Source organism: Cydia fagiglandana, chromosome 12 (assembly GCF_963556715.1).
Source record: "Cydia fagiglandana chromosome 12, ilCydFagi1.1, whole genome shotgun sequence".
Taxonomy (NCBI): domain Eukaryota; kingdom Metazoa; phylum Arthropoda; class Insecta; order Lepidoptera; family Tortricidae; genus Cydia; species Cydia fagiglandana.
In genome coordinates this window covers 17,792,637-17,818,093 of record NC_085943.1, presented here as the reverse complement: position 1 = coordinate 17,818,093, position 25,457 = coordinate 17,792,637, and the positions used below count along the sequence as shown (strand labels likewise).

General features: G+C 38.0%; 1 protein-coding gene across 1 annotated transcript in view; it reads left to right on the top strand.

The window, feature by feature from the left end:
- Window positions 1-25,457, top strand: part of LOC134669387 (lachesin-like) — a 122,954-nt gene that overhangs the window by 81,427 nt on the left and 16,070 nt on the right. Inside the window, exon 4 of the mRNA XM_063526908.1 lies at window positions 18,226-18,433. Within this exon, the coding sequence (XP_063382978.1) occupies window positions 18,226-18,433 (208 nt within the window). The remainder of the gene's footprint in view (window positions 1-18,225; window positions 18,434-25,457) is intronic.

The following is a 25,457-nucleotide window of genomic DNA, read 5'->3' as shown; positions in this document are numbered from 1 at the left end:
ACTTGGATGGGTGACCGTTTTCTTTTTGCATTTTTTTCCGTTTTTTTTTTTGCTTTATGGTACGGAACCCTTCGTGCGCGAGTCCGACTCGCACTTGTTTTTTATTAAACTAGTCATTAGATAGCTCGTTACTACGAAAAGATGACATTAACTGTGCCAAAATTTCGTGACCTCTCAAAAGAAAAACATAAATCCATATTAACTGTTTTGTTAACTTCAAAACGATTATGCTTATGTTTACTAATAGGTTTAAACATAAACAACTGAGTGCGTTAAATGCGACCACGTGCCATATTTTTGCAAACAGTTCTATGAGATTTACTCAGTTCATTTAAAAACTTATAGAAAATATTCAGCCGGGCTAGAACATGATTCGCGCGACAGTATCTCGCGGCGAGATAGACTATCCGTCTTTTACTATGTTAACAAAAGAGGGACGGGTACGGGTACTACAGAAATAAAAAAACAACTATGCTAGGATAAATTAAATTAACGTTAGTTAATAACGTTAGCGTTTCAACCACCGCGCACGCACCGGCTGGCGTTAAGGACGATTTAAAAAGTAACTACCTACCCAATCAACAATGTGTCATTGTCATCCATAATACTCATCATATTCAAGGTGATGTTTTTGACGTGATAACGTCTTATAAATCGATGAACACCGATAGCATGCACGAAAAAGTGTCACGTTGTGGACTGATCTCCATGGTAACGTTGTGGACGGATCTCCAAGGTAACGTTACGTAATGTAATGGTAATGTTTTCTTATGACGATATCACGCAAAACACGTCCGTAAACCGACTTTACAGACAACCATTTTTTTATTGGTTCTTCTGGACAGGATTAGATCAAAGGCCACATTGCCACAATTCAGCCACACTAAAGCTTCATTTATGTAGCGAAACATTTAGTCGTCCTAGCGTCGAGTAGGTAAGTCATTACCTACCGTTCAGAAACAGTCCTTTGACTGTAGGCTTTGCAAAAGCGAGCACAACTCTAAATAGTCTCCCGTAATTGTTTATAGGCAGGAACAATAAACCCAAAGTCTGGATTTGGTCACAATCCTTGTTAATCCTACCTATCCCAACGCAACATTGCTTTATTACGCACGCCATGTTTATGTTTACCGTGTAAACAAATTAACAGACTGCCTGTGTTATGCTTAAAGCTCGAAATAGTTGGAGCTTGTTCAATCAACACTAAACAGCACTGTACGTTTGAGGGATGACAATTACATAAATTACATTGTTGATTTAAGTTGTAGTATTTCAGTAATATATTTTGTAGTATCACTAAAATCGTCTTGTTGTGCACTCCGTGTTAGGAATTCTTATTTATATAAAAATAAACGGACATATGCGTGGAGACCTTATAAAACAAAGTCCCTCGCCGCATCTGTCTGTTTGTATGTTTGTCGTGATAAACTCAAAAACTACTGAACGGATTTTCATGCAGTTTTCACCTATAGGTAATTAGAGTGATTCTTGAGGAAGGTTTACCTAGATGTATAATGTTTTTACCCGTGCGAAGCCGGGGCGGGTTGCTAGTGTCTTATAAGGCTAACTTATGCTACATTGAGCACCGCTATTGTTACCTTACTAGCATCAAGTACATATTATTACGAGCCGTAATGAAAAAGCTGCGTAAAGGTCTGTTTTATACAGGGTGTTTGGTACATCGTTTGCCAAATTAAAACGGCAGATATGTTGAGTCATTTGCTATCTACTCATGCATAGAAAAAAAATTGGCCATGGATTTTTTTTCTACTGCTCAAGTAAAAATTTGAATTTTACGAAAAACTGTCATAGGAGTGAAAAATTTTTTTTGGACTATATTAAAAATTTCTAGGCCTGAGAAGATAGCAAATGACTATCTGCCGTTTTAATTTGGCAAACGATGTACCAAACACCCTGTATATTCCCTCGAGAATAAGTCAATAAATAATTTGTGAAGATTGACAGTAATCCGTACAGTTTTCAACAACTTAGCGAGCAGCAAGGCAGCTTAGCGAGTTTTCCATCATGTACCTACAATTGCCGTGACTTTGGTATAATATTCTTTCGCAACCTATATAACTTTTATTAACTGCTTGCTACCTTAACAATCAAATTGGTAGTTACTATGTAGTTACTTACTTAGGTACATATTTTATTTACCTTCTTATGAATCGACTTACGTAATGGCGGAGAACTAGCTCCAACATTAATGCATTTTTGAGAGCAAAGAAACCTCTTTAGTATGATAAAGCTAAACGCACGCACGCCGTCCCGCGCCCGACCCGCGCCCGCGGCCCATGTGATGATGGTCATATAAAACTAGCTGATGAGATGTGCCGCAGGCCCGCTTGTTCACGCGCACGCCCGCGCCCGCCCGTGTGTGTGCGTCAGGCTTGTGTTCCGGGCATTTCAATTGATTTTACAACCCTTTGCTGGCTTGGCTACTCTGAGCTTCACCATTTAATAGCTAGCTTATTAGGTTTTATTACTCTCAAATTTGTATAAGCTAGCTCTTATGCTAATATTTTCGTGTGGATTTTATTAGTGTTTAAAAAATCGCTTGTGAAATGATTCAAACGCTACAAAAATCTTATGATACAGTTTCTGCATTTTATCATGAGCTTATTGAGTTTGCGCATATCACTACATTCTCTGATTTCATTATGTACACCATGAACGGGAACGGGTCATGGGACACACAAAAAGGCTTAATGACGATAATCTTTTGCACACCCTACCTACGAAGGGTATTTGATCCCTCGATGCTTTCAATTTCGCAGTGTGTCGCTGTTCCTACGTTAAGATAAACTATCCTCAAATTCACGCTTCACTGGTATTGGAAATTCGCCTTTCATAAACTTTTCTTCGAGAAACTTCTTTAGGGGGCATTCAATCAAGCAAGTCCAACCGGACGGAAGTTTTAAAAACAAATATTTCCGTAAATCGTTTTCTGGAGTATTGAGCTTAGTTAGACAAAATTTGTTATTGTAAATAAATACATAGGTACAATACAATAACTCAGCACACACTCAAATACAATAACTCAGTCGTAGGAATCGATTAAGATTTGTATGTAAATTATAAAGGCAAACCCAATGAGTACAATACAATACAAATACTCTCTATTGCACAACTCATTACAGAAAACAATACAAATAATACAGAGAGAAAAGGTATTTTATACGTATAGTCAGCCAAGAAAGCAGTCTACCACTTTTCGACTCTATGATCTATGTACACTATTCATAATTTGCAGAGCTGGAAACAATTATGGATACTGCATGTTAAAGACATCATGTACACTCTAATGAAATAAAAATTCTGCTAGCGAGGAATTATAAGAATGTACAACTTATTGTAGTAATTGTGGTTACTTTTGTTCTTTTTTTTCGTCAACCGTGGCAAAGAAATGTACGGCCCGTTTAAGGTAGTAGTGCTGAGCAGTGGCTACACTGCTGCAAGAAATATCAATGATCTTGGCCATCGAGATTGAAATCGACACGTACTTCCGTATTCGAACTTCAAGATATTCACAAGAGACGACACGTACTAGACCCATTCTAGATACGTTATAGTTTAGATATCAACTAACCTATAGTTCTCTTTTGCAGCGCAATTCGGGCAACCAATGTCACTTTTACGTTAAAGGCTTGCTACACGGTCGCCGACAAGCCTTCTAACCGTCTGACCTTGGTCTGTCCTTGGTCAGTTTTGGTCAAATTTTGTTGGTAACAACTGTCTACACGGTCCGGGACCGGCCAAGGCCACGCGGTCTGGGGGCTTGTCGGCGACCGTGTAGCAAGCCTTTTAGATAGATATCTTCACTTCCAATTTGTGATATATGTACTTGGGGGTAGACGCAACTAGGTATGTAAATGTTATGTGGGTAGGTAATCCAAAAATCAGTGCTGTAATAAACGTCGTATGAACAACACCGTGTTCCGTTACTTCATCCCCTAAACAACCCCCGTATACCATACAATTCACATCTAATAGATATCTTACATCTATTAGATGTGAATTGGATCTCTAAGTCATATCCAGTGGAAATCGTTCAAGAGTATCTCCAGAATCGTGCAAATGTCAAATTTGACAGGATAGATCTTAAACATAGGTATCGTTGTCGTATCTTGGTGATGTCAATAAGATGTCTAATAGATGTTTATTTCAAAATCCGAATCGGGCCCCTAACCTAACAGCACTGCTGCAAACAAAGGTCATATTATCAAGGACATTAAATTTACCGCAGAAATGCAGGTGCATAATAGCAGTGCTCAGCTGATCTGTTGTGCAATGACACTCTCAATGTTAACGGCCGGAATCAGGATATTTTACATTTATTACAGCAATGCAGGAAAGCTGATCGAACGAATCGTCTGATTGTTGCCCAAAATGAGCTCGTATGTAAGTTGTTTAAAAAAGGAACTTCGATGTTTATTTAAATGCAGTCTGTAAACTATTGTATGCAGATGCAGATAAACTATATTCTAACTATATTATTAAGAAACATCCGTCAATTTATAAAAGGATTATACAATTTTTGACCACGGTATTTTTTTTAGAGTACTTATTAAAAGGTTTCACGGTAAACTTGGCTCATATCCGTTATTGCGTTCGACCTCAGCGTAAATTATTGAATCAGAATCCTTTAAACCCTGTGTAATCCCCCAGCCTAAAAATGTAATCTCACAGATGGTGCTAACGTAAAAGTTAACGTAGATACTTCATTAAAATACTCGGAACTGCCAGAGGGCCACGGATGAGAGGAGCTTAGCTAAATACAACTAATTAATAATTCCCATCAGCCAGTGCGAGGAAACAGACAAATTGATGTTCATAACCCTTGTAATTGGAAACATCCGGAACGCGGGAAATCTGTACGGAAAGTGTGAAAGAATGTTGAAAAAATGCGAAATGATTGTGCCTACAGAAATTTCAATGCGCAATATATCAGAGAAATCGTAATTGCGTTGTCAATTTGACAAAATCAGAGGTGATTTCCCTTAACGCCTTTTTACGTTTATAGCTTGTACTTTTGTTTCAAAAATCTCTGTCTACAATAGATAATAAGTAATTATTAATATGGCTTAGGGTGGTATTCCATCTGTCCAATATCTTTGTCCAACGTAGTAGCGTAGCGCCTCACTCTCTCATTAAGCAAAATGTGAGACAAAATACACAATGGACAAAGAAATTGGACAGGTGGAACACCACCCTTAGGAAGATGTCACGCAAAGCTAACCACTTTACTTCGCAGTGGCTCAGCAAAAGTTACAACGACGTGCCGCGTGTTATGGGACAACACGGCTGTGGGCATGCTGCCATATTACGACAGTTTGAGCACAGATGAGGAATATTGTACAAAGAAACAACAATAATTTATGTGCTACCTTATTTTTTTGTTCCTACCAAGCCCATGAAACGCTTTATTAGACTTATTTTTTGGGTGACATATTTAGACAATGAAATATTGGTGGCATTTTTGGAATGAATTTTGCTTCAAATGTAAAAGTTATCAATAAGCGCACAATCAAATCTAACATTATATTCGAACTTAGATTAGAAGGTACCTGTCTACAAATAAAGAATGAATGAAATATCTTTATTTACTAGGTTTTCAACTAGTGGCCCGTAGATGAGATTATGTAACTTAATACTTACTAGAAACACTATATATTTAAGCGACAGAACGCCGCCGCGTGGTTGTAAATAATTTGGTAATATATGTACCTAATTATAAAATAACATACTTTCCTCATAATATAGGTAATTTATAATTTTAGCAGCACCCAATTAATTATTATTTCATCTTTAACGCGGTTCTTGGCACTCACCTTGCCTTCTAACAAGCCGATATTTGAAGCACGGCAGTAGGTATTTCCATGCGTTCGTTTTAACTGTCAGCCACAGTAACTCGTGCTCCACTTCGATTTATTCTGAAACGTTCGGTTTACACGCCAAATCTCAGGTTTATTCTATGTATTACCGTACCGTCGTTACCTTGTGGATTATGGATTTAACTACCAAGCATTCTGATCAGACGTTGGAAACATTTATACTTTAACCTACTGTTTTTGGTAGGTTTAGACGACTTCAAGAAAATATTTCTAAGGTCACATATCATCACCTCGCGTGATATCGGGTGAATAGGGCCTATTTTCAACGAAATTATTCTAAAGCGTTAAACCAACCTTTGTTCAATTACTTACGTTTAAACTTTGTTCTTAACTGTTTTTTTAAGGAGCCGCGCAATACTTATTATAAATTATTATCTACATTCCATCATAGAATATCTACTTTAAACACAAAAAAATATAGATTCGCAGAAGCCAAGTCATTCCCGCAAATCTGTATCCATTTGGATTACTTATATCTAAGCCCTTAGCATACAGCGGAGTTGATATACCTAATCTCACCGTAGCTCACGCTTAACCGTTTTATAGTCATAGAGATACCACCAAGAAGCTTAGTAGCGTTTGACTTGCCAAGTTTGTCTTTCTTAAGAGTGTAATTTGGGGTAGTTATACTGCCGTATTCGAACTTCAAGATATTCACAAGAGACAACACGTACTAGATACGTTATAGTTTATATATCAACTAGTTCTCTTTTGCAGCGCAATTCGGGCAACCAATGTCACTTTTACGTTAGATAGAGTAAGATATCTATTAGATGTGAATTGGATCTCTAAGTCATATCCTGTGGAAATCGTTCAAGAGGATCTCCAGAATCGCGCAACTGTCAAATTTGACAGGTTAGATCTTAAACATATCGTTATCGTATCTTGGTGATGTCTAAAAGATATCTAATAGATGTCTATTTCAAAATCCGAATCGGGCCCATGGTCCCTCTCGGTAACCGAAGGCCGGCGCTTCTGCTACATAGTTCTAAGCGGTTTAAAACTCGAACCTTAGTTGACAAGTCACTTTGAACTTAAATGAAATATGCTCACTTGAAAGTTTCTCGTGCTACTTCTAACTCCGTGGTATTACGTTCTTAGAGGAGATCAAGGTTTTGCTTTGTAAGTTAGATACACAATACACATTGACAACATTACCTATTTGATGTTACGCAGTAGTTTATTTAAGAAGTTTCTAAACTTGTTCACTTACCAGACTTTTTATTTTGTCGTTATTAGTAGCTTGATCAAAACTTCACATTACTTAAATCAATTTTTTTTCTCTATGTTATCATGTAGTCATGCGAATCCTTGGTGTCTTTAGGATTGAGTATTATTCGTTACTACCAATCCAAATCCAATCCAATTGATCGTTGGGTCACCAAGCGATCGATAAATAGTAACGAATAATACTATCACACTGAAAAGTAATAAAAGCTGATTATTCCTACGTAGATTAGGTATTATAATTTTAATAATTTCAGTATTTACCAACGAGAATCGCAATTATAGTTACAAAGAGCGTTTCAAATAAGTAACTAAATTCGTTTAAATGAAAGCAAATATTTTTATAGAATGTCTAGTTTGTTTTAGGTTACAGCAATGTTTAATTTGGAGCAAAGTTATAATTATTTTTTGGACTCATGATAAATTCATTATTAGAAACTGAAAACTAATAATCCGACTAAAATCCAGAAAGCGTTAAATCACGAATTAAAAACATTACAAGTATACATATAGTTATGTAACACTAACATTGTACAAAACAATATAAATGGATAAATATTTTCTAACACGTGAACAAAAACTAAGCTTTGGTGGCAGGCAAATTTATATATGAGTAATTTTTTAACTCAATATCGTCATAGGTACCTACATCAAATTCAGAGACATCACTGACACGGCACATCATGGGTGCAAACAAACGACTGATAGACTGATTATCCGACAGAGTGACGCACCAAGCTAATTATACACGACATTTGCAATGACAAAGTATATTATGGCAAATCCATCGCCGTCCAGTCTTTAATCCTCGACCGTAAAACATTTAGTTGCCAGACTTACGGAATTAAGTACCTACTCTACTCCTTGTATTTGTAGTTTAGTACATATGTACTTAATGGAGTGGTCTATAAATAGCTGATATTTTATTGCGGTTCTATTGAGTGTCCTGCGGTGACAAATGAGTTCTTTTTCGGTGCGGCATCAATCACTTCTCTTAGATAAATGGCATTTAAACAGACCCTTCACTGTGGTTTACTTTACAAAACTAATAAGTTAGTTAAGTTTAAGCATGAGGTTCTTAGTACTTTGATTACTAATGTTTAGAATGTATTAACTTTTAACTGTTTTATTTTTCTCAATATTCTATTTTGTTTTTAAATTCATTAACAATGCCGACAAATGTTTGTTTGCTCTGTAAATATACCGTAGTTTATTTTTGTATACGTGTTAGTAGTTAGTGGCAACTTCACTGGTTCATATGTTGAATAATATTAATATCTGTAAGCATTATTGTACCGTTTGTGCCCAAATAAACATTAAAACATAACAAGCATTTCAAACAGTTTATTATACATGTAAAAATCCCAAATTTTGTTACCAACTTAACAAACTGTTATCGGGACACAGAAGGGAAAATATTATATAAAATATTTTTTGTATAGTTTTAAAATATGTCCGTCCGTTTTTTCTTCGACAACGTCTTTATTTTGCACGGATAAACTTATTTATTTGCTACGTGCTAATTAATATTGCTGGTTATAGTTACTTATATCCATTTTCCTATCAAATAAAGAATATTTATTTAGGTGTACATGGTTAGGTCGAAGACGTGTTGGTTCGGTACACAGAAAACCCCTTTCCTTATTTTATTGGCAATAATCATAAAATACCTATAATTATATATTTAAAGATAAAACAAAAACACTTTTTACCCGACAGTGTGCAGTGCAACGTAATGATGTGTATCATTATTTTACTGATTTACTTATTAAAACCCTATATAGGCTAAGACCACTTAGGTACTTAATAACAAATTCAGTAACGATGTCAAACGCCGACACACAGTATCGCATAAAAGCCACCGGCCATGTTAGCAACTACTGGATATACGAAAATACAATTACGGGGAAACGGAGTAGATGCGATCAGTCAAAGTAGGATTAAGGTGGATTGCTTTCGCGACTGTCGGCAATATTACATTTTTTATAACTCGGAAAGCCGAAAGTTCTTGTTGATGAAATATTGAATGAAGTCTCAATGTTTTTCAGTGAGGTAACTTTCTTTTAATTATCCGGAATATTAGAGGTAAGGTGTGTTCGTGTGTTGCCAACCGGTTAGGTTTAGTAAAATCTAGAAACATTTTTATAACTTGAAATATTTATTTATAAGATAATAAATCATTTTCAAAAAATATTTACTATAGGCACATAATTATAATTTACATATTGTAGGGTCAGCATACTTACTTTTTTCCATTTTGTCTAAGATTTCTATGGTTGCCATTCGTTTTTCTCCTATCTCAAAATATGCCTTGAGAATAAAACGTCTGTTCTGGGAAATATTAATAAAGATGATTGCGTAATAAATAAACAATCAACGAGATGGATTTTCAAGTACCTATTGCGAATAAGTTTTTTCTTTTAACTTCATATTTTTATTTAGGTTAAGCTGTTGGTTCCACGAAGTTTAGAAAAGTTGTCTAGTTACATGTAGAAAAAGAAAGCGAAATGTAAACCTTTTCTGGACAAGCTTTTGGGATGTTATTAAAATTAAACCTGTTGGACTGTAAAAATAATAATACAAATTACAGTATTATTAGACTTTTTTGCGTGAACGAATGATAGTAATTCATTTAATGTTTTCGAGTGGAATACATTTAAAGGTTAGTTGTTATTTGAATGAGTTGACTAGGTAATTTTCGTTTCGTAATTATTATACCTTTACGGTAGGTATCACAAGCATATTTGGTTTAGCTAAATGTGTGTAATTTGTGGAGTACCTAAAGGCCCGTGTGGAAATTAGTCGTTTTTGTCAAGTAAGTGGCCTAGTCGAACATTAAAAAAGCTCTCGAACCCACTCAAAAACCTTTACTTTTTAAACTATATATACTATTATTTATGGGCAAGATTTTTTTCCTATATAAGCAATATAGGATAATATCTTTAAAATACCACACAAAGTTCTGGTAAACTTATACGAGTATGTTTGATTTAAATGAAGCTAGAGAATTGTGATACAATCCTAAAATATCTCGGTAATTCAATGAGCTAGAAGAATAAATGTACCACAACAACACGCATCTCTCCAAGTTTCTACTCCACGTAATAACTTCACTAGACATTTATAATATATGTAAGCTAAGCGGTAATTGTAAATCGTGACGCGATGTATTTACTAAATGAGCGTGCAAATTCAAACGTCTGCCCCAATTTGTTCTCAATCCCGAGCGAGTCCCGGCCGCCTGGCACTCTGATCCTATATCAGCCAAGTCACTCGCACGCTAACCTCCGTCCTTTTCTAACAAACTGTATTTCCATGATGTACAAGCAAGATAGAGCAATGTATTCGTACGTTTTGTTTCTGGGTTCTTTATCGCGGCTACGATCCGTGTTCGGGTCCACCCGACCGTCAAATTCATTTGCATTTCATTCGGCCGTTATCTCATTACGATATGCTGATTTCTCCTCCACCTCATCAGTATCTCAGAAATAATTCATAAGACTTTGGGAAAACACCGCGTTCACAGTTTGACGCGCCGTCGATACATATTTATTTATGGAAATCTTTATTGGTATTTCTTTCTCGGTAGGCTGATAGGATTTTCTTTAATCCTCATAAACAATATTGTTGAGTTTGTTATTGATTGATTATAGCAACGATGCGCTATAGGATAGTGCTTTGGTTGAGTGTCCCTGTCATCGTGTTAATTTGTCTTTGAATTTGTTGTAATAGTTTTTGATTATGACTGAGTTTTCTAAATTATGCGTTTCATATGAGGTTTTATTAATACCGTTTGATGTAACAGTTACTTAGGTGACATACAAGTTGATACTAAAGACAAAAAGCGTTATAACATTATTTTTAAACAAAATACAATCCTAACATGACCTTCGGCTCGATTCCGAAAATGAATTAGATCTCTACTAGACCTCAACAAGATAGATATGTCAAATTTGACGTTTCCGCGATTCAGGAGGTCCTCTTGAACGATTTCGACAAGTTATGACTTAGATATCCAAGTCACATCTAGTCGATATCTAATGTAAATCTAGTTGATCTCTATATCGTTTCTAGATCTTGTGATTATCTCGTTTCCCGAATACGCGTGCTTTACTCGTATTACCCTATAAAATCGCCAACAATGTCGCTGCAAAACTGCGTTGTTTAATTCGTGTAGTTAGTTTATGAAAGCATAATTATAATAGATAAACGAACTAATGAGGGCATTAGTGCTGCGTCCGGTGCAGCCTGGGCACGGTGCCCACAGCGTATTGGCTTTAAAATATTATAAATGTTCTCTTTATATTATTCGGTTATTGCTCGCTATTGTTTGGGTTCCGTACCCAAAGGGTAAAACGGGACCCTATTACTAAGACTCTGCTGTCCGTCCATCCGTCCGTCCGTCTGTCACCAGGCTGTATCTCACGAACCGTGATAGCTAGACAGTTGAAATTTTCACAGATGATGTTGCCGCTATAACAACAAATACTAAAAACAGAATAAAATAAAGATTTAAGTGGGGCTCCCATACAACAAACGTGATTTTTTTTAACTTGCTATATACATATTTTTGGTAACTAACAACAAGCAAATCTATAGTTTCATAATTCAGATTGTTCTACGCTCGGATTATGTTAAATTTGGCGACAACTAATTCTTCTCGAGGCCACCTCTGCCTTTGCGTTGGAGCCGGTGTAGCTTTATTTGACGTTCTTAACTATTTGTATTTTTGACAAGAACGACAATAGTAACACGCGTAAACAAAGATTTTGTACTACAAATTCTCTCTTCTGGTTTTTTAAGGCATTATCTAAATTGAATGTATTTAAAAGTAGGTACTGTTCGAAAAAGAACCGTCATGTAAAACATAACATTTGTAGCTACATAAATAATTATGTATGTGTGATATGAACTAACAGATAAGGGACAAATTAGGGATTAAGCAACTGTTTGCATAGTAGTTATCAGTTGCAAATCGTTAAATTTTTGCAGTTAGTTGGTGTACAGTTCTCAAACAAGATGCAGCTGGGTGGTTCATTTCTGTGTTGTTTATTAGGTAGAGATACAAGAGACCATTTCCTAGAAAAAAATATACAAGCTTCGGAGCTGGATTGATCCTATAGAAAAACGGTTTTACGTTAGATCTCAACGGCCGGGCGGGCGGTTCGTTATTACCCGCCGCTATGATTACCCGTGAGTCGGCAACTAAGTAATGGCTATCGAGGCCCTTATACAATGGCGTATCATGCAATTATTATTTATTAGATGATTAGGTATGTATGTAAAACTCGTTTTTAGTGAAAACGTGTTTTAGTAATGAATTAACTTGTTTTTTATAAGGCCTCGGTGAAATTAAACTGGGATTTTTCAGTCAAACTCAAAAGTAGTTTTCGCAAAGTGCCTTGGTGAAAAATAGTTTAATGATATAATTCAAACATTTATTTAAGTGAAAACTAGTTTTACAACAATCAATCCGTTCCATCCGAAGACGACTACGTCATCCGAATTTCACTTAATAAGTTAATAACAGTCAAACTTCCGGCGCAATTCGGGAAATGAATTAGAGATTCACTAGATATGAAATAGTAAAGATATGTGACGTTCCACGATATAAGGTACCATTTCCCCGGCTGAATATTGGAGCGGCGTTAATAATAGCGTAAGCGCCAGCCGGCATAAGGTACCTTTTGCCGTGGAACGTCACATATCTTTACTATTTCATATCTAGTGAATCTTTAATTCATTTCCCGAATCGCGCCGTTCGACCTAAAATAAATGAGCCGTCCGCACGCAAAAACAAATGATGACGCGGGAGCATTCCATGAAATTGTCTACCTATATCCAGTATGAACGCGAATTTTCTGAAGATTTGCAGGTAAAAGAGTTTTCTTTTCTATGACAAATGGTCAAAAATTATGCACAGAAAAAGAATCGCCTGCTTTAAATGCCGAAGAAAATTCGCAACACAGAAAATAAAATACGTCTGTACGGGACAGCCCGTGGAATGCTCCCGTGTCTGAATTAGCCACGATTAGCCATAATTTCTTAGGGGCGGGCTGTCGTTACGTAGGCAAATGAAAGAATGGAAAATCTTTATTTTCAGGCAACTTGAGATATAATAACTAAAACTATAACTGGCCTGGGAGGCGCGGGAATAGCACGATTAAGTAGGTAATTTCAAGTATTTTCATATGTGAAGTGTTATTTTTAAGTATATGTATATTATGCTCCGATAACTGCTTTAAGATCATAAAGCAAGCTGTAACCATAGTTGCTTCCTGCATATTGTACGTGTACAAAATGTTTATATGTATAAATAATTCAATTCATCATCATCATCATCTCAGCCATAAGACGTCCACTGCTGAACATAGGCCTCCCCCTTGGACCTCCATTCGTACCGGTTGGAAGCCACCCGCATCCAGCGTCTTCCGGCGGCTTTAACAAGGTCGTCCGTCCATCTTGTGGGTGGACATCCTACGCTGCGTTTGCTAGTCCGTGGTCTCCACTCGAGCACTTTTCGACCCCATCGGCCATCTTCTCTGCGCGCAATGTGGCCTGCCCATTGCCACTTCAGCTTGCTAATCCGGTGAGCTATATCGGTGACTTTAGTTCGTCTACGGATCTCCTCATTTCTGATTCGATCACGCAGAGAAACTCCGAGCATAGCCCTCTCCATAGCTCGTTGAGCGACTTTGAATTTTGAGATGAGGCCGATAGTGAAAGACCACGTTTCGGAGCCGTAAGTCATCGCTGGTAACACACATTGATTAAAGACTTTCGTCTTGAGGCACTGAGGTATGTCGGACGAAAAGACATTACGTAGTTTCCCGAACGCTGCCCAACCGAGTTGGATTCGGCGGTTGACCTCCTTCTCGAAGTTGGACCTACCTAATTGGACTACTTGTCCTAGGTAGATGTACGAGTCAACAACTTCGAGTACCGAGTTCCCAACAGAGACTGGGATGGGCACAACATTGGCATTTGACATAAGTTTCGTCTTGTCCATGTTCATTTTCAAGCCCACCCGTTGTGAAACTCGGTTGAGGTCATCGAGCATCATGCTGAGTTCCTCCATCGACTTTGCCATGACTACGATATCGTCGGGAAACCGAAGGTGAGTGATGTATTCGCCGTTGATGTTGATGCCAAGTCCTTGCCATTCCAAGAGCTTGAAGGTGTCTTCCATTACGGCAGTAAACAGTTTCGGAGAGATAACGTCTCCCTGCCTTACGCCTCTTTGCAATGGAATCGCCTTCGTGCTCTGCTCCTGTACTCGGACCGACATGGTGGCGTTACTATACAAATACTTCAACACTTCGATGTACCGATAGTCAATATGGCATCGCTGAAGAGACTCAAGCACCGCCCATGTTTCCACCGAATCGAAGGCTTTCTCATAGTCCACAAACGCTAAGCATAATTGTAAGTTATACTCTTCGGTCTTCTGTATAACTTGCCGCAGCGTATGGATGTGGTCTATGGTACTATAGCCTTTTCGAAACCCGGCTTGTTCAATAATTCAATTGCAAGTTTTATTTTTAATTGCTATATTTTATACCTACAAGTAACACTAGTAATTCTATTTTGATATAAAAAAAAATAAAATAAAATAAAATAAAATATCATTTATTTCAGGCTTTTAACCCATAATAAAAATACACATAAACAATACAATGGCATACTATATACAATACAATAAAAAGGAATACGGAATGTCAAACAATATTAATTTTAGAACCTTACTTAACTAGTTACATCATTTCGCCCAGTTATGGGACACTGGTGCATGCAATGACAACCAGTGTCCCATAAATGGACCATCAAGCCTGTCGGCGACGACTGCCAGCAGGGCGCTGCCGCTGGTGCGCACACGTCTCGCTGCTGATGTTGCTCTCTTGCGCATGGTGGCGTAAAAGCAGTCCACACGCTAACGATAACGATAAGATATTATAACGTTTATACATACCGGGTGTGGCCTGTAACACGAGCAAATAATTAAAACATAGATTGTACTCCTCAAACGGTGACACTTTTGTTCTACAACTTTTAAAAATTATGAAGTATTTAGACTCCCTATTTATCATACAAAATAAAAATTATCTTCAATGGACGCCATCGCCACGCCATATCATTGTGATTGACGTTGCTTGTCACGCCTTAAACATAACAGAATTCGCAATACATTGCGTCTTAGAATATACTTTATAGTGTATTAAAAATCAAACCACAAGTTATTTTTTAAAGTCGCTGAGGATGTATGAGGAGTACAGCCTACAGTTTAATTTTTTGCTCATGTTACAGGCCACACCCGGTATATGAAAACAAGTCTTTTATGATTTGGTTTACACTTCCGAACAACAAAATAAAGTACATATTTTCCAACGAGGTAGCAGCAGCATAATTAAAGCACGGCCCAAATTTCGAACAGTAAAATCAACTTCGAATTTTAACGAGACGCAAAAACTTATCGGGTGTGCGTCATTAAAAAATAATTAATTTACGTCATCGACTGTCACTGCAAAGTTTTATTAAAATAGATTACAGACGGGATTTTCCCATCATAGCACTTTATTTCCATGGCGGTAGAGATCTCTTAAAATATTTTATATCATCAGCGATAGATCTGCTGCTTGTCTGTGAAATATTAGTCCACAAATTTTTCATACCTACCCAATCGGATAAAATAATAAATACCAGAGATATTTAAGAGATTTTGCAACTCGGTCGGTACTGTAATTCTATAAAAATGAGCTTGCATAGTCAAGTTAACGTTAATTACAAATTACAACCAAAAAGTGAGATTAATAGGTACTGGATTAATGTAACACATGGCATGACAATAATGAGCGTTTTTATGAGAGGAAAAGGCTGAATTTGGCCTTTAATATGCACACATCTATGTTCAGCAATTATTACGTCTCTTGGTTTGTTAATTATTGAATATAAAAAAATACCTAAGTTGTCTTAATACACTGTAGGCATAATATTTCAGCCGTACATTTAAAATGTCTAAAACGTATTTATTTACGTAACGTTTTTAATGTTATTTCCTTTTTATTAATCAAACAACGTCCCTTTATGAAGATAATTAAAATCTATATCGCGCGCTCAGCGCCTCTCAAACGATAAATATTTTCTATTAAAGTCTAAAATGTTTTCCTCCCTGAGGTATAAACAAGGTACTCGTATATAGGTACATGTCTATTATTCTCTTAAATATACTCTCTAAAACAATGTATTAAGAGAACAAAAGACATAAACTTTGTTGTTTCGTATTTAAACACATGTCGCACAAACGTCACAATCATTTGTATTATTCCATAATATGTTTCAATTAAAATGAAACATGTCTGTGAGTTTCAGACAAATGACATTCAAATTGTTTAACACAAGAATACAATTTCCTTACGTTTAAGTATTCCTTTCATAAGGCAAAACCTGTATCATACGATGAAATTTAATTTTTGTTTGACATGACATGTATGCCTCACATTGTGAGGCATACAAATGTGAGTTAACCGAATAAATATTTACTAGCAAAATATGTTAAGTACCTACGTAAACCTAAGATTGCACGATTGTTTTTTTGACATGTGAAAAGGCTGATTTGTAGTATTTTCCATATGGTGAGCTTAATGTTATCGTAATCATTGAATGAATTACTTATGTCCCTTTATAAGGAGTTTGACTAGTTAAATGTAACTATGTGATTCTGGTTAGTCCCTGGTAGCTCGGCATGTAGGTTTATCTAACTTTAAGACAAGGGAAGCCTGTTTTGCGTTAATTAGGTAAATTAATGGTAGGTAGAGGTATCAATAGTATTACATTTACTTGAATGCAATTTAATTTAAATAAATTTGCTATTCAAAGACTTTATTTTGTTAGAGATTATGATATTCAACTTCAGCAAAATCGCATTTTGCTCACTGTTTTTACGAAGCAAAGTACCCTTGTTCGAGGTGCTGAGGTGAAAACATATTTGTCCAAGCTGAAAAATGGAGTCCTGATGCTTCGCTTGGTCATTATATAACCCATTTCCCATTATTTATTAGCATCGGTAATACATATTCATAATTTATAATCAATTATTCATTGGTACGTGTTTCATCGTTGTAATTTTGTTCTGTAGTGATTATTTATAATATTTAACCTACGGTTCTTTATTTACTACTCGTACCTATATACTTTTCTTTAACGGTCTCATTACGCACTCAGTTTGTTTTATGAAAGATGTTTTAGATAAAAATAAAGAAGAATGTTTTATATTTGTTTTCGTACCTGTTGACTAAATATTTACATATATTAAGACTATTAACGTTTACTTTGAAGACTCGATATATGTTTATTTGTGTAAACTTATTATGTTACTTTGATATTATGTATCGGAATCACTAGAAACGTTGTGATTTATTTTCCAAGAAATTGTTTTTAGCATATAGCTTCATAATTTCGCAAAAAATACTGTACGTATACGGTATTGTTAAGCAAGCCTTTTGTCATAAATCAAAACGATGTGTTTGTTAGCGACAGCTTTTAATATCTTTAGGAATATTTTGGAGTATTTCTTCAGGATTATAAAAGCATCCTTCATATATATATCCCCTCAGCCTTACTTCTACTACACTCTACCACCAATGTAAACTCCCTTAACAACCATATTACTTTTCTTACTATTTCTTCCTTATCTATTACCTGCCTTAATTCGTTACTAACCCTTCGTCGTATGCTACTGTCGAACTTTGGTTGTTGGAAAAAGGACTGTGATATTGACATGTTTAATTTAAAATATAAAAATGCACTGATCAGTGCTAAAACATATCAAGGGTTAGGGATCACAACGAGCGCTTCATTGTACGCAAAAAGATAATAACTATAATCAATTAATCATAGTCTAATAAAACATGGTCTTCTCATCCCAGAGTGACACAAGCCTACGTCACAATAACATGGCCGCTATATATAGCGCTATCGCATATTATCTTATAGCGCTGTCGCATGATGACGTAGGCTTGTGTCAGTCAGGTGACCTAGAAAAGACGGGAAGAGAGTACCAGGCGGAGTATATTATTATACCATGACTATAATCATATTGTCCCAGGTGGCGTGGATCCGCGCCGACGACCAGACAATCCTAACGTTGCACACGCGGCTAGTCACTCACAGCTCGCGGTACGCGGTCACTAACGACTCTCCGGGATCCTGGCAGCTGCACATCCGACCTCTGAAGGTGGAAGACCGCGGATGCTACATGTGCCAGATCAACACCAGTACGATGAAGAAGATGATCGGATGCGTCGATGTATTAGGTAAGTGGATAGATACTTGATAATTTGTACTTAGGCAAAAAATAAAACATCAAATAAGTAGAAATAGGTAGGGTGATTGGGTATTAGCAAAGACATATGTAACTTCGTATAAGATGAATAAAGTCTAAGAAAAAGCGTGCCTCGGAAATCAAGAAAAAGTCATTCTCGGCTAGATGGCGTGACGACACCGTTTCATATTTAACAATTTTTACACATAGATATCAGTGAATGAACATGGGTCAAAATGATATAAAAATAATAAAATCATTTATCCATATTTTTTTTTTTTGATAACTTTATATGTGTTTATTTTATTTACTATGCCAGGACCCCTCTCTACTATCTATTCTTTTTGGTATTAGTAACTGGCCGCCCTAAATTATAAATTAATTCTATTCACCTATAAACAGAATTCATTTTAGTATATGGCGGCTAGTTATTGAAGGCTGGCCAGTTATTGAAACCTTACACTTAAATGAATTCTGTTTATAGGTGAATATATAATTAATTTGGTGGCCAATTAGTAATAGTTACCCTAACTACTTCAGTATTAAAGTAAATAGTGACGAATGCTTTACTCGCTTTTAATAAAGAAAGGTTTCAATCCTAAAGGCACGAGTAGCAGAACTTTTTACAGTAGGTAGTTAAAATCGCATCAGTAAAAGTATTCAAAAACCCAAAAAATGCCATTGAAAGTCGTCAAGAATGGCGGAATTCGCCGCACAAATAGAACAATGCTGGAAAAACTGGCTCAATCCTCATGGACAAAGTGTGCCGCCGGTAAATCACCTCGAACATTCGATGCAGAACGAGAATGGACGTGAGAGGACGCCTATTACGGCACGTGACCATTCGGGTCTCGCCGCTCTGCCTTATGTTGTAAGGAAAAGAGTTAAAAGTATTTTGATACCCGTTCGAAACCTCGTTTTAGCTGTATGGCACTCTAGAGGGCAATGCAATTTAGTGTAGTTTAGTTGCGACGGTGTCAAAAGTTGATGTTATACGTTTTTCATTGGTCCCGTTGCGACCGGTTCATTGCTACGCACTATTCTCAATCAAATTCCGTAGAGAGAAAATATATATTTTTTTACATAACTATTAACTACACTTAAATCTTATCTGCGTATCTCTGCATAAGTACTTTACGAGTATCTCCTATATCTTTCAATGAATCTCGTCAAAATTTTATAACGCATACCAAAATAATTCCGTCTACCACTCTAAACACTTCGGTTTGATCCCAAATCCAGACAGTAAACTCACTTTATTCGTTATAAAAGTCTTTACTGAGCCGTTACTCCATTTAAAAACCAAACGAATTGGCACATAAATCGTTTAGTAAAGAGACCGGCTCCGCCCAACCCACCACAAAGAGCTCATTAACACGTCAATGTGCAAGGATCGACCGCGCCGGCGATGTTAAGAAAATACCTTCTGAAAGGAGTCCGTCTAAAGAAAATATGGAAAGTAAATATAATCTACGCCCGGGAAATAATTACGGAGAGATTGTTAACATGATTAAGTTGTCGAGAAATATAATTATATTAGAAGTTGGTACAAGTTTAGTAGTATATTTCGCACGATATGTACCTACAAGATTGGAATAACAAAACAAGTAATATCGAGGACCAGCAAAATACTTAATAATTATGTTTAATCCAACGAAAATGAAACTATTATTATGAAAACCTTTTCATAATAATAGGTTTTTTTAAAGACTTTTATTAAAGAATGACATAGGAAGGTACCTGCATATCTAATTACTAGTGAATTGGTGCACATGATTTAGTAATAAGCATAAACTATTTATTTAACATCAATCATAATGATTCATGGGATTCTTGTAATCTATGTCAATATCATAAATTTTGTACATAGGTATATTTAATAGGTATACATATTATTTATAAGTATAACATTGTTTGGAACAAGTAAATAAAAATTAAAATTAAAATAAAATTAGTTAATTAATAAATTAAAGTAAATTAGTTAAGTTTTATTTGAATTAATTTTAGGTTTTTTTTTATTTTAATGTATAATTTAAGGATTAAATGTTTTAGGTTATTGTATACTAGCTGTGCCCGCGGCTTCGCCCGCGTGGAATTCGGTTTGTGTCAGTAAGCTGCTAAATATATAAAAAATAGTAAATTACATTACGCTGTATTTATTTATTTAAAAAATTATAACAATTATGCATGCATGTTAATTTCTGATAAGAATTCTATCTTATTGCCCGACTCTTAGTATGAGAAAGTCGAAGTCGCCTAGCTTTGGACCGCGTGCAGTGCGCCACATACGTTGGGCTACGCTCGACTCTTTTAGTATGAGGGTGCCTTCGGCGCCCAACTTTGGCAAGCGTACAGCGTGTCACGTACGTCGGTCTACGTCCGACAATTTTAGTGTGAGGGCGCCGAAGGCGCCCGGCTTTGGAACGCGTACAGTGCGCCACGTGTGTCGGGCTACTCCCGACGTTTTGAGGATGAGGGCGCCGAAAGCGACCGGCTTTGGAATGCGTTCAGTGTGTCACGTACGTCGGTCTACGCCCGACTCCTTGAGTATGAGGGCGCCGAAGGCGCCCGGCTTTGGTAACCATACAGCGTGTCACGTACGTCTCTTTTAGTATGAGAATGTCTAAGTCGCCTGGCTTTGGACCGCGTGCAGCGCGCCACTTACGTCGGGCTACGCCAGATTCTTTTAGTATGAGAAAGTCAAATTCGCCCAGCTTTGGACCGCGTGCAGCGCGCCACATACATCGGGCTGTGCCCGACTCTTTTACTATGACCCTCGACTCTTTTAGTATGAGGGTGCCTTTGGCACCCAATTTTGGCAAGCGTACAGCGTGTCACGTACATCGGTCTACGTCCGCCTCTTTTAGTATGAGGGCGCCGAAGGCCCCGGCTTTGGAACGCGTACAGCGCGCCACGTGCGTCGGGCTACTCCCGACGTTTTGAGTATGAGGGCGCCGAAGTCGCCCGGCTTTGGAACGCGTTCAGTGTGTCACGTACGTTGGTCTACGCCCGACTCCTTGAGTATGAGGGCGCCGAAGGCGCCCGGCTTTGGTAATCATACAGCGTGTCACGTACGTGACGTACGTCTCTTTTAGTATGAGAATGTCTAAGTCGCCTGGCTTTGGACCGCGTGCAGCGCGCCACGTACGTCGGGCTACGCCAGATTCTTTTAGTATGAGAAAGTCGAAGGCGCCCGGCTTTGGAACGCGTACAGCGCGCCACGTGCGTCGGGCTACTCCCGACGTTTTGAGTATGAGGGCGCCGAAGGCGCCCGACTTTCGAACGCGTACAGCACGCCACGTACGTCGGGTTACGTCCGAAGGTTTGACTATGAGGGCGCCTGCGTACAGCGTGTCACGTACATCGGGCTACGCCCAACACTTTCAAGTACCTATGAGAAAGTCGAATTCACCCGGCTTTGGAACGCGAACAGTGCGTCACGTACATCGGGCTACGCCCGACACTTTTATATGAGAAAGTCGAGGGCGCCTGGCTTTGAACCGCGTGCAGCGCGCCACGTACATCAGGCCTTCTTTGTATTTTAATAAGTATCCCATTCAATAATAATATTTGGTTTAATGAGATTAGCTTCTCTTAACATTTTTTGTCAATCTCACCCGGGATGACGTAAGGATTCTAATGATGTATCGTACGTCTAAATCGGTTAAGGCATTCAGAAGTTAAGGTGGAATAAAGAAACTCAGATAAATAAATATATACCTACATACAAACACGAACGCTGAAAACACAATACACTCTCTCTCTCTCTCTCTCTCTCTCTCTCTCTCTCTTTTTGGGCAGTCGTGAAAAAGATGGCACTGTGCAATGAGGGGTAATTGATTTACTGTCATTTAATTTTGTTGTATTATTAAATCAACATAATTATTCAATTAAATTTGTTGATATCCGTATCCCCTCATCTAAACTTAGAGCTGCTTAGAGTTAATTTGGCAAAATCTTTCCTCGGTGGCTATGCATGTCACGACGTATTAAATTCAGCGCCATCTGTTAGTTTACCAGGGTACTCAATAGTGGTAGCAAATATTTGAAAAAGTTTGCCCCTCCTTCCTAAGTAGCGCCATAAGATTCAGGGGCAAACTTAAATCAAGCGAGTGTTGTGGCTACCCCCCCTTTTAGGGGTTAAATTTTTATAGCCTATAACCTGGCCGGAGATTTTCTCGACAGATTAGTAAAGTTTGTATCAAAATCCGTTCAGCCGTTTTCACGTGATGCGCGTTCAAATAAACAGACAAACAGACAAAAATTCTAAAAACTGTTGGAACGTGTTCTGTTATCGATTCTAAGTATCCCCAGCCAACTTTTTTTCAAATATCTTCCATGTACAGACTTTCGACCCTCTACAGCTTTATTATATGTATAGATAGATAGATTTTATGATGTTTATAATAAAATACATTTAAATTAGTACCTAAATTTGATATTTTTTATTAAAGTCAAATATTCATATGACAGCCCAGTCCAGCCTGTCTTCTAAGTGTAGCAGCCGGGGTAAAAAATGTGCGGGTCTTGTCAAGGGTATAAAGGGTAGTGTTGGACACGCGCTAGCCGTGTCCCTTAACACGCCGCCGCCGTACGTGGCATTTTTACCGACGGCGATACTGGCTCAAATGTAAATAGCGACCGTAGGGGATATGGACAAGCATGTTTTGCATTTTAGATATGATGAATATCTGGGAGACCGAGGTTTGCTCGGAAAACTTATAAAAACTCAAAATTTCGCGTTTTCCCAGAGACAAAACCTAGCTAGATCGATTTATTGCCCCCGAAATTATTCTTCTTTACTTTGTTATTTGTAATTTAATTGCTTATATCATGGTTAACACAGATTTTACATCGAAATTTTAGTCCAGCATAATTTGCTGATGTTGCTTGATGTTGCTGCTGACTTACGGCTAATACTTTACATGTGACAATATTGCTGTGAATGCATTATATTTATTACAATTAAAACTTATAAAATGTAAATTCATTCTTAAGCAAATCGGCCTCAATTTGAATCTATTGTTCCTTAATATGGCTTCTAAATGTAGGCAGGTACTTCATTGTTTTTGTTATACATAATTAAGTATATGTAAGTAATTACGCACCAAAAAGTACACAATATTTGTTATAAATGTAGGTTGAAAGGAAACGAAATATGCATATCTTTTCGCATAGGTAGCGTATCTTTTCAAATTACATTACTATAGTTTAACAATTTGAGACAGATAGACAGATATCTGTCTAAGTGCCTAAAAAATAAATTAACAGAAAACTAAACCTAACAAAAAAATAAAAATCCCTAAAACCTACCTTCTAAGCCTAGGCCCCTCGGCAAGGTGCCCATCGCGCAGGCAGCATTCCCGCGCTGTATAGCGATAGCAATCCTTTGCGCGAGAAAGCTGCCCGCGCGAGAGTCCCCTGTTGCCTCCCTTAACCGCTTACCTAGCTCCTTAAGGAGCCCACGCGCTCCTCTACCCCACGGTCCGAGTGTCTCGACGCCAAAAGCTACGAACTCGTAGTTGGCGCCGAGACAGCTGTATTTATGGGCCTTCGCTCGCTCTCGGGCGTCCGCCGCTGCCCCGGCATTTCTGCTCGTTGCTTGGATGTAGGACGCTGCCAACGTGTCGGCGCAGGTAGCGTCCCACACCAGCGCGCGGCCCATTCTCCATGGGATTAACGACATCCCGTCCGGGCGCTTGCCATCGTCCCGCGCGATCCGGGGCTCCAGAGCTGCGGGGACGCCGGCACTGACAAGAGCCCTTCTGAGGATGTCGTTGAGGGCAGCGTGGCGAGACAGGCGGCCGGCGCCCGAGGAGCAGGAAAGGCCATGGTGGCCAAGCCGGTCCACTTGGGCCCCACAAGAAGCGCAAGTGTGGTCTGTGCATATGCCGATTCCGAGCCGGAGACCAGCGGCTATGCGCAAGGTACCCGGGTCAATTAAAGTCCCCGCGTTGGGCGAGGGATAGGCGTGAAGCCAGTGACCCGATTCTGGTTTTGACACGGCTAAAAGCCTCGCGCGGTCTTTTCCTGAAGATGTTGCCACGAGAGAGTTCAGAGTGGCAACGCAGGCTATTGTGTCCCATGCCCTTTGTTGTGTTGGTTTGGATGGCAAGCTTGGGCTCGGTCCAGCCAGCCAAGCATTCGTGGCCTCATCCAAACACGCGATCTCGCAGTTTGTAGCCGTGGAGGCTTTCAGAATTTTACCTGCGAGACCGGACGTGCTATGGATGGAGGACAGGAATGCCGGCAAAGCGACATCTGAAACATTTCGAGTCCCCAAGCCGCCAAATCTTACCGGTAAACAGGCCTGGGTCCAAGCCTGCTCGCTGAAATGAACGTTAAGAATGGTCTCAATTTGGCATTTTAGGATGGAGTCTATGGTGTTCATTATATTGGGAAATTTCCAAATGGGACAGCATCGCAGTAGATAAGTAAATTTAGGAACAAGCAAACAAAATTTAATTTATAGTTTAACGAGTTTAAACTCCATCCAGTTAAGTTGATTATCCATAGTAGATAGATGTACGTACGTAGTCTTATACGGAATGTAGTTACGTATACGTGGGTACTTATCTAGATTAGACTCAAGCATTACACGATGCAGAAACTCATCTTGTTAGTAAAGTGTCCATTTAAGAATGTTTTATTGTTTAAACCTATGCTTTACATGGACGATATACATATTTAGAAGGCCGTTTTTTCAAGCTTTAGGTTAGGTTTCGTTCATGTCGTCTCGGATATGGGTGAATATTTATTTATTTAAACTTTATTGCACAAAAGAAAACTTATCGTACAAAAGGCGGACTTAATGCCAAAAGCATTCTCTACCAGTCAACCTTATATATATATATATAAGTATATATCGGTTATATGGTATCGATGCACTCAGTGTAATGCCCTGAACACAAATATATGAGATGACAAGCGCGAAAGTGGTGGGGGTAATTACTATGACGTCATAAATTCGGCAGTACAAACTTTATTTTATTCTCTTTTAAACATACCATGTGGGG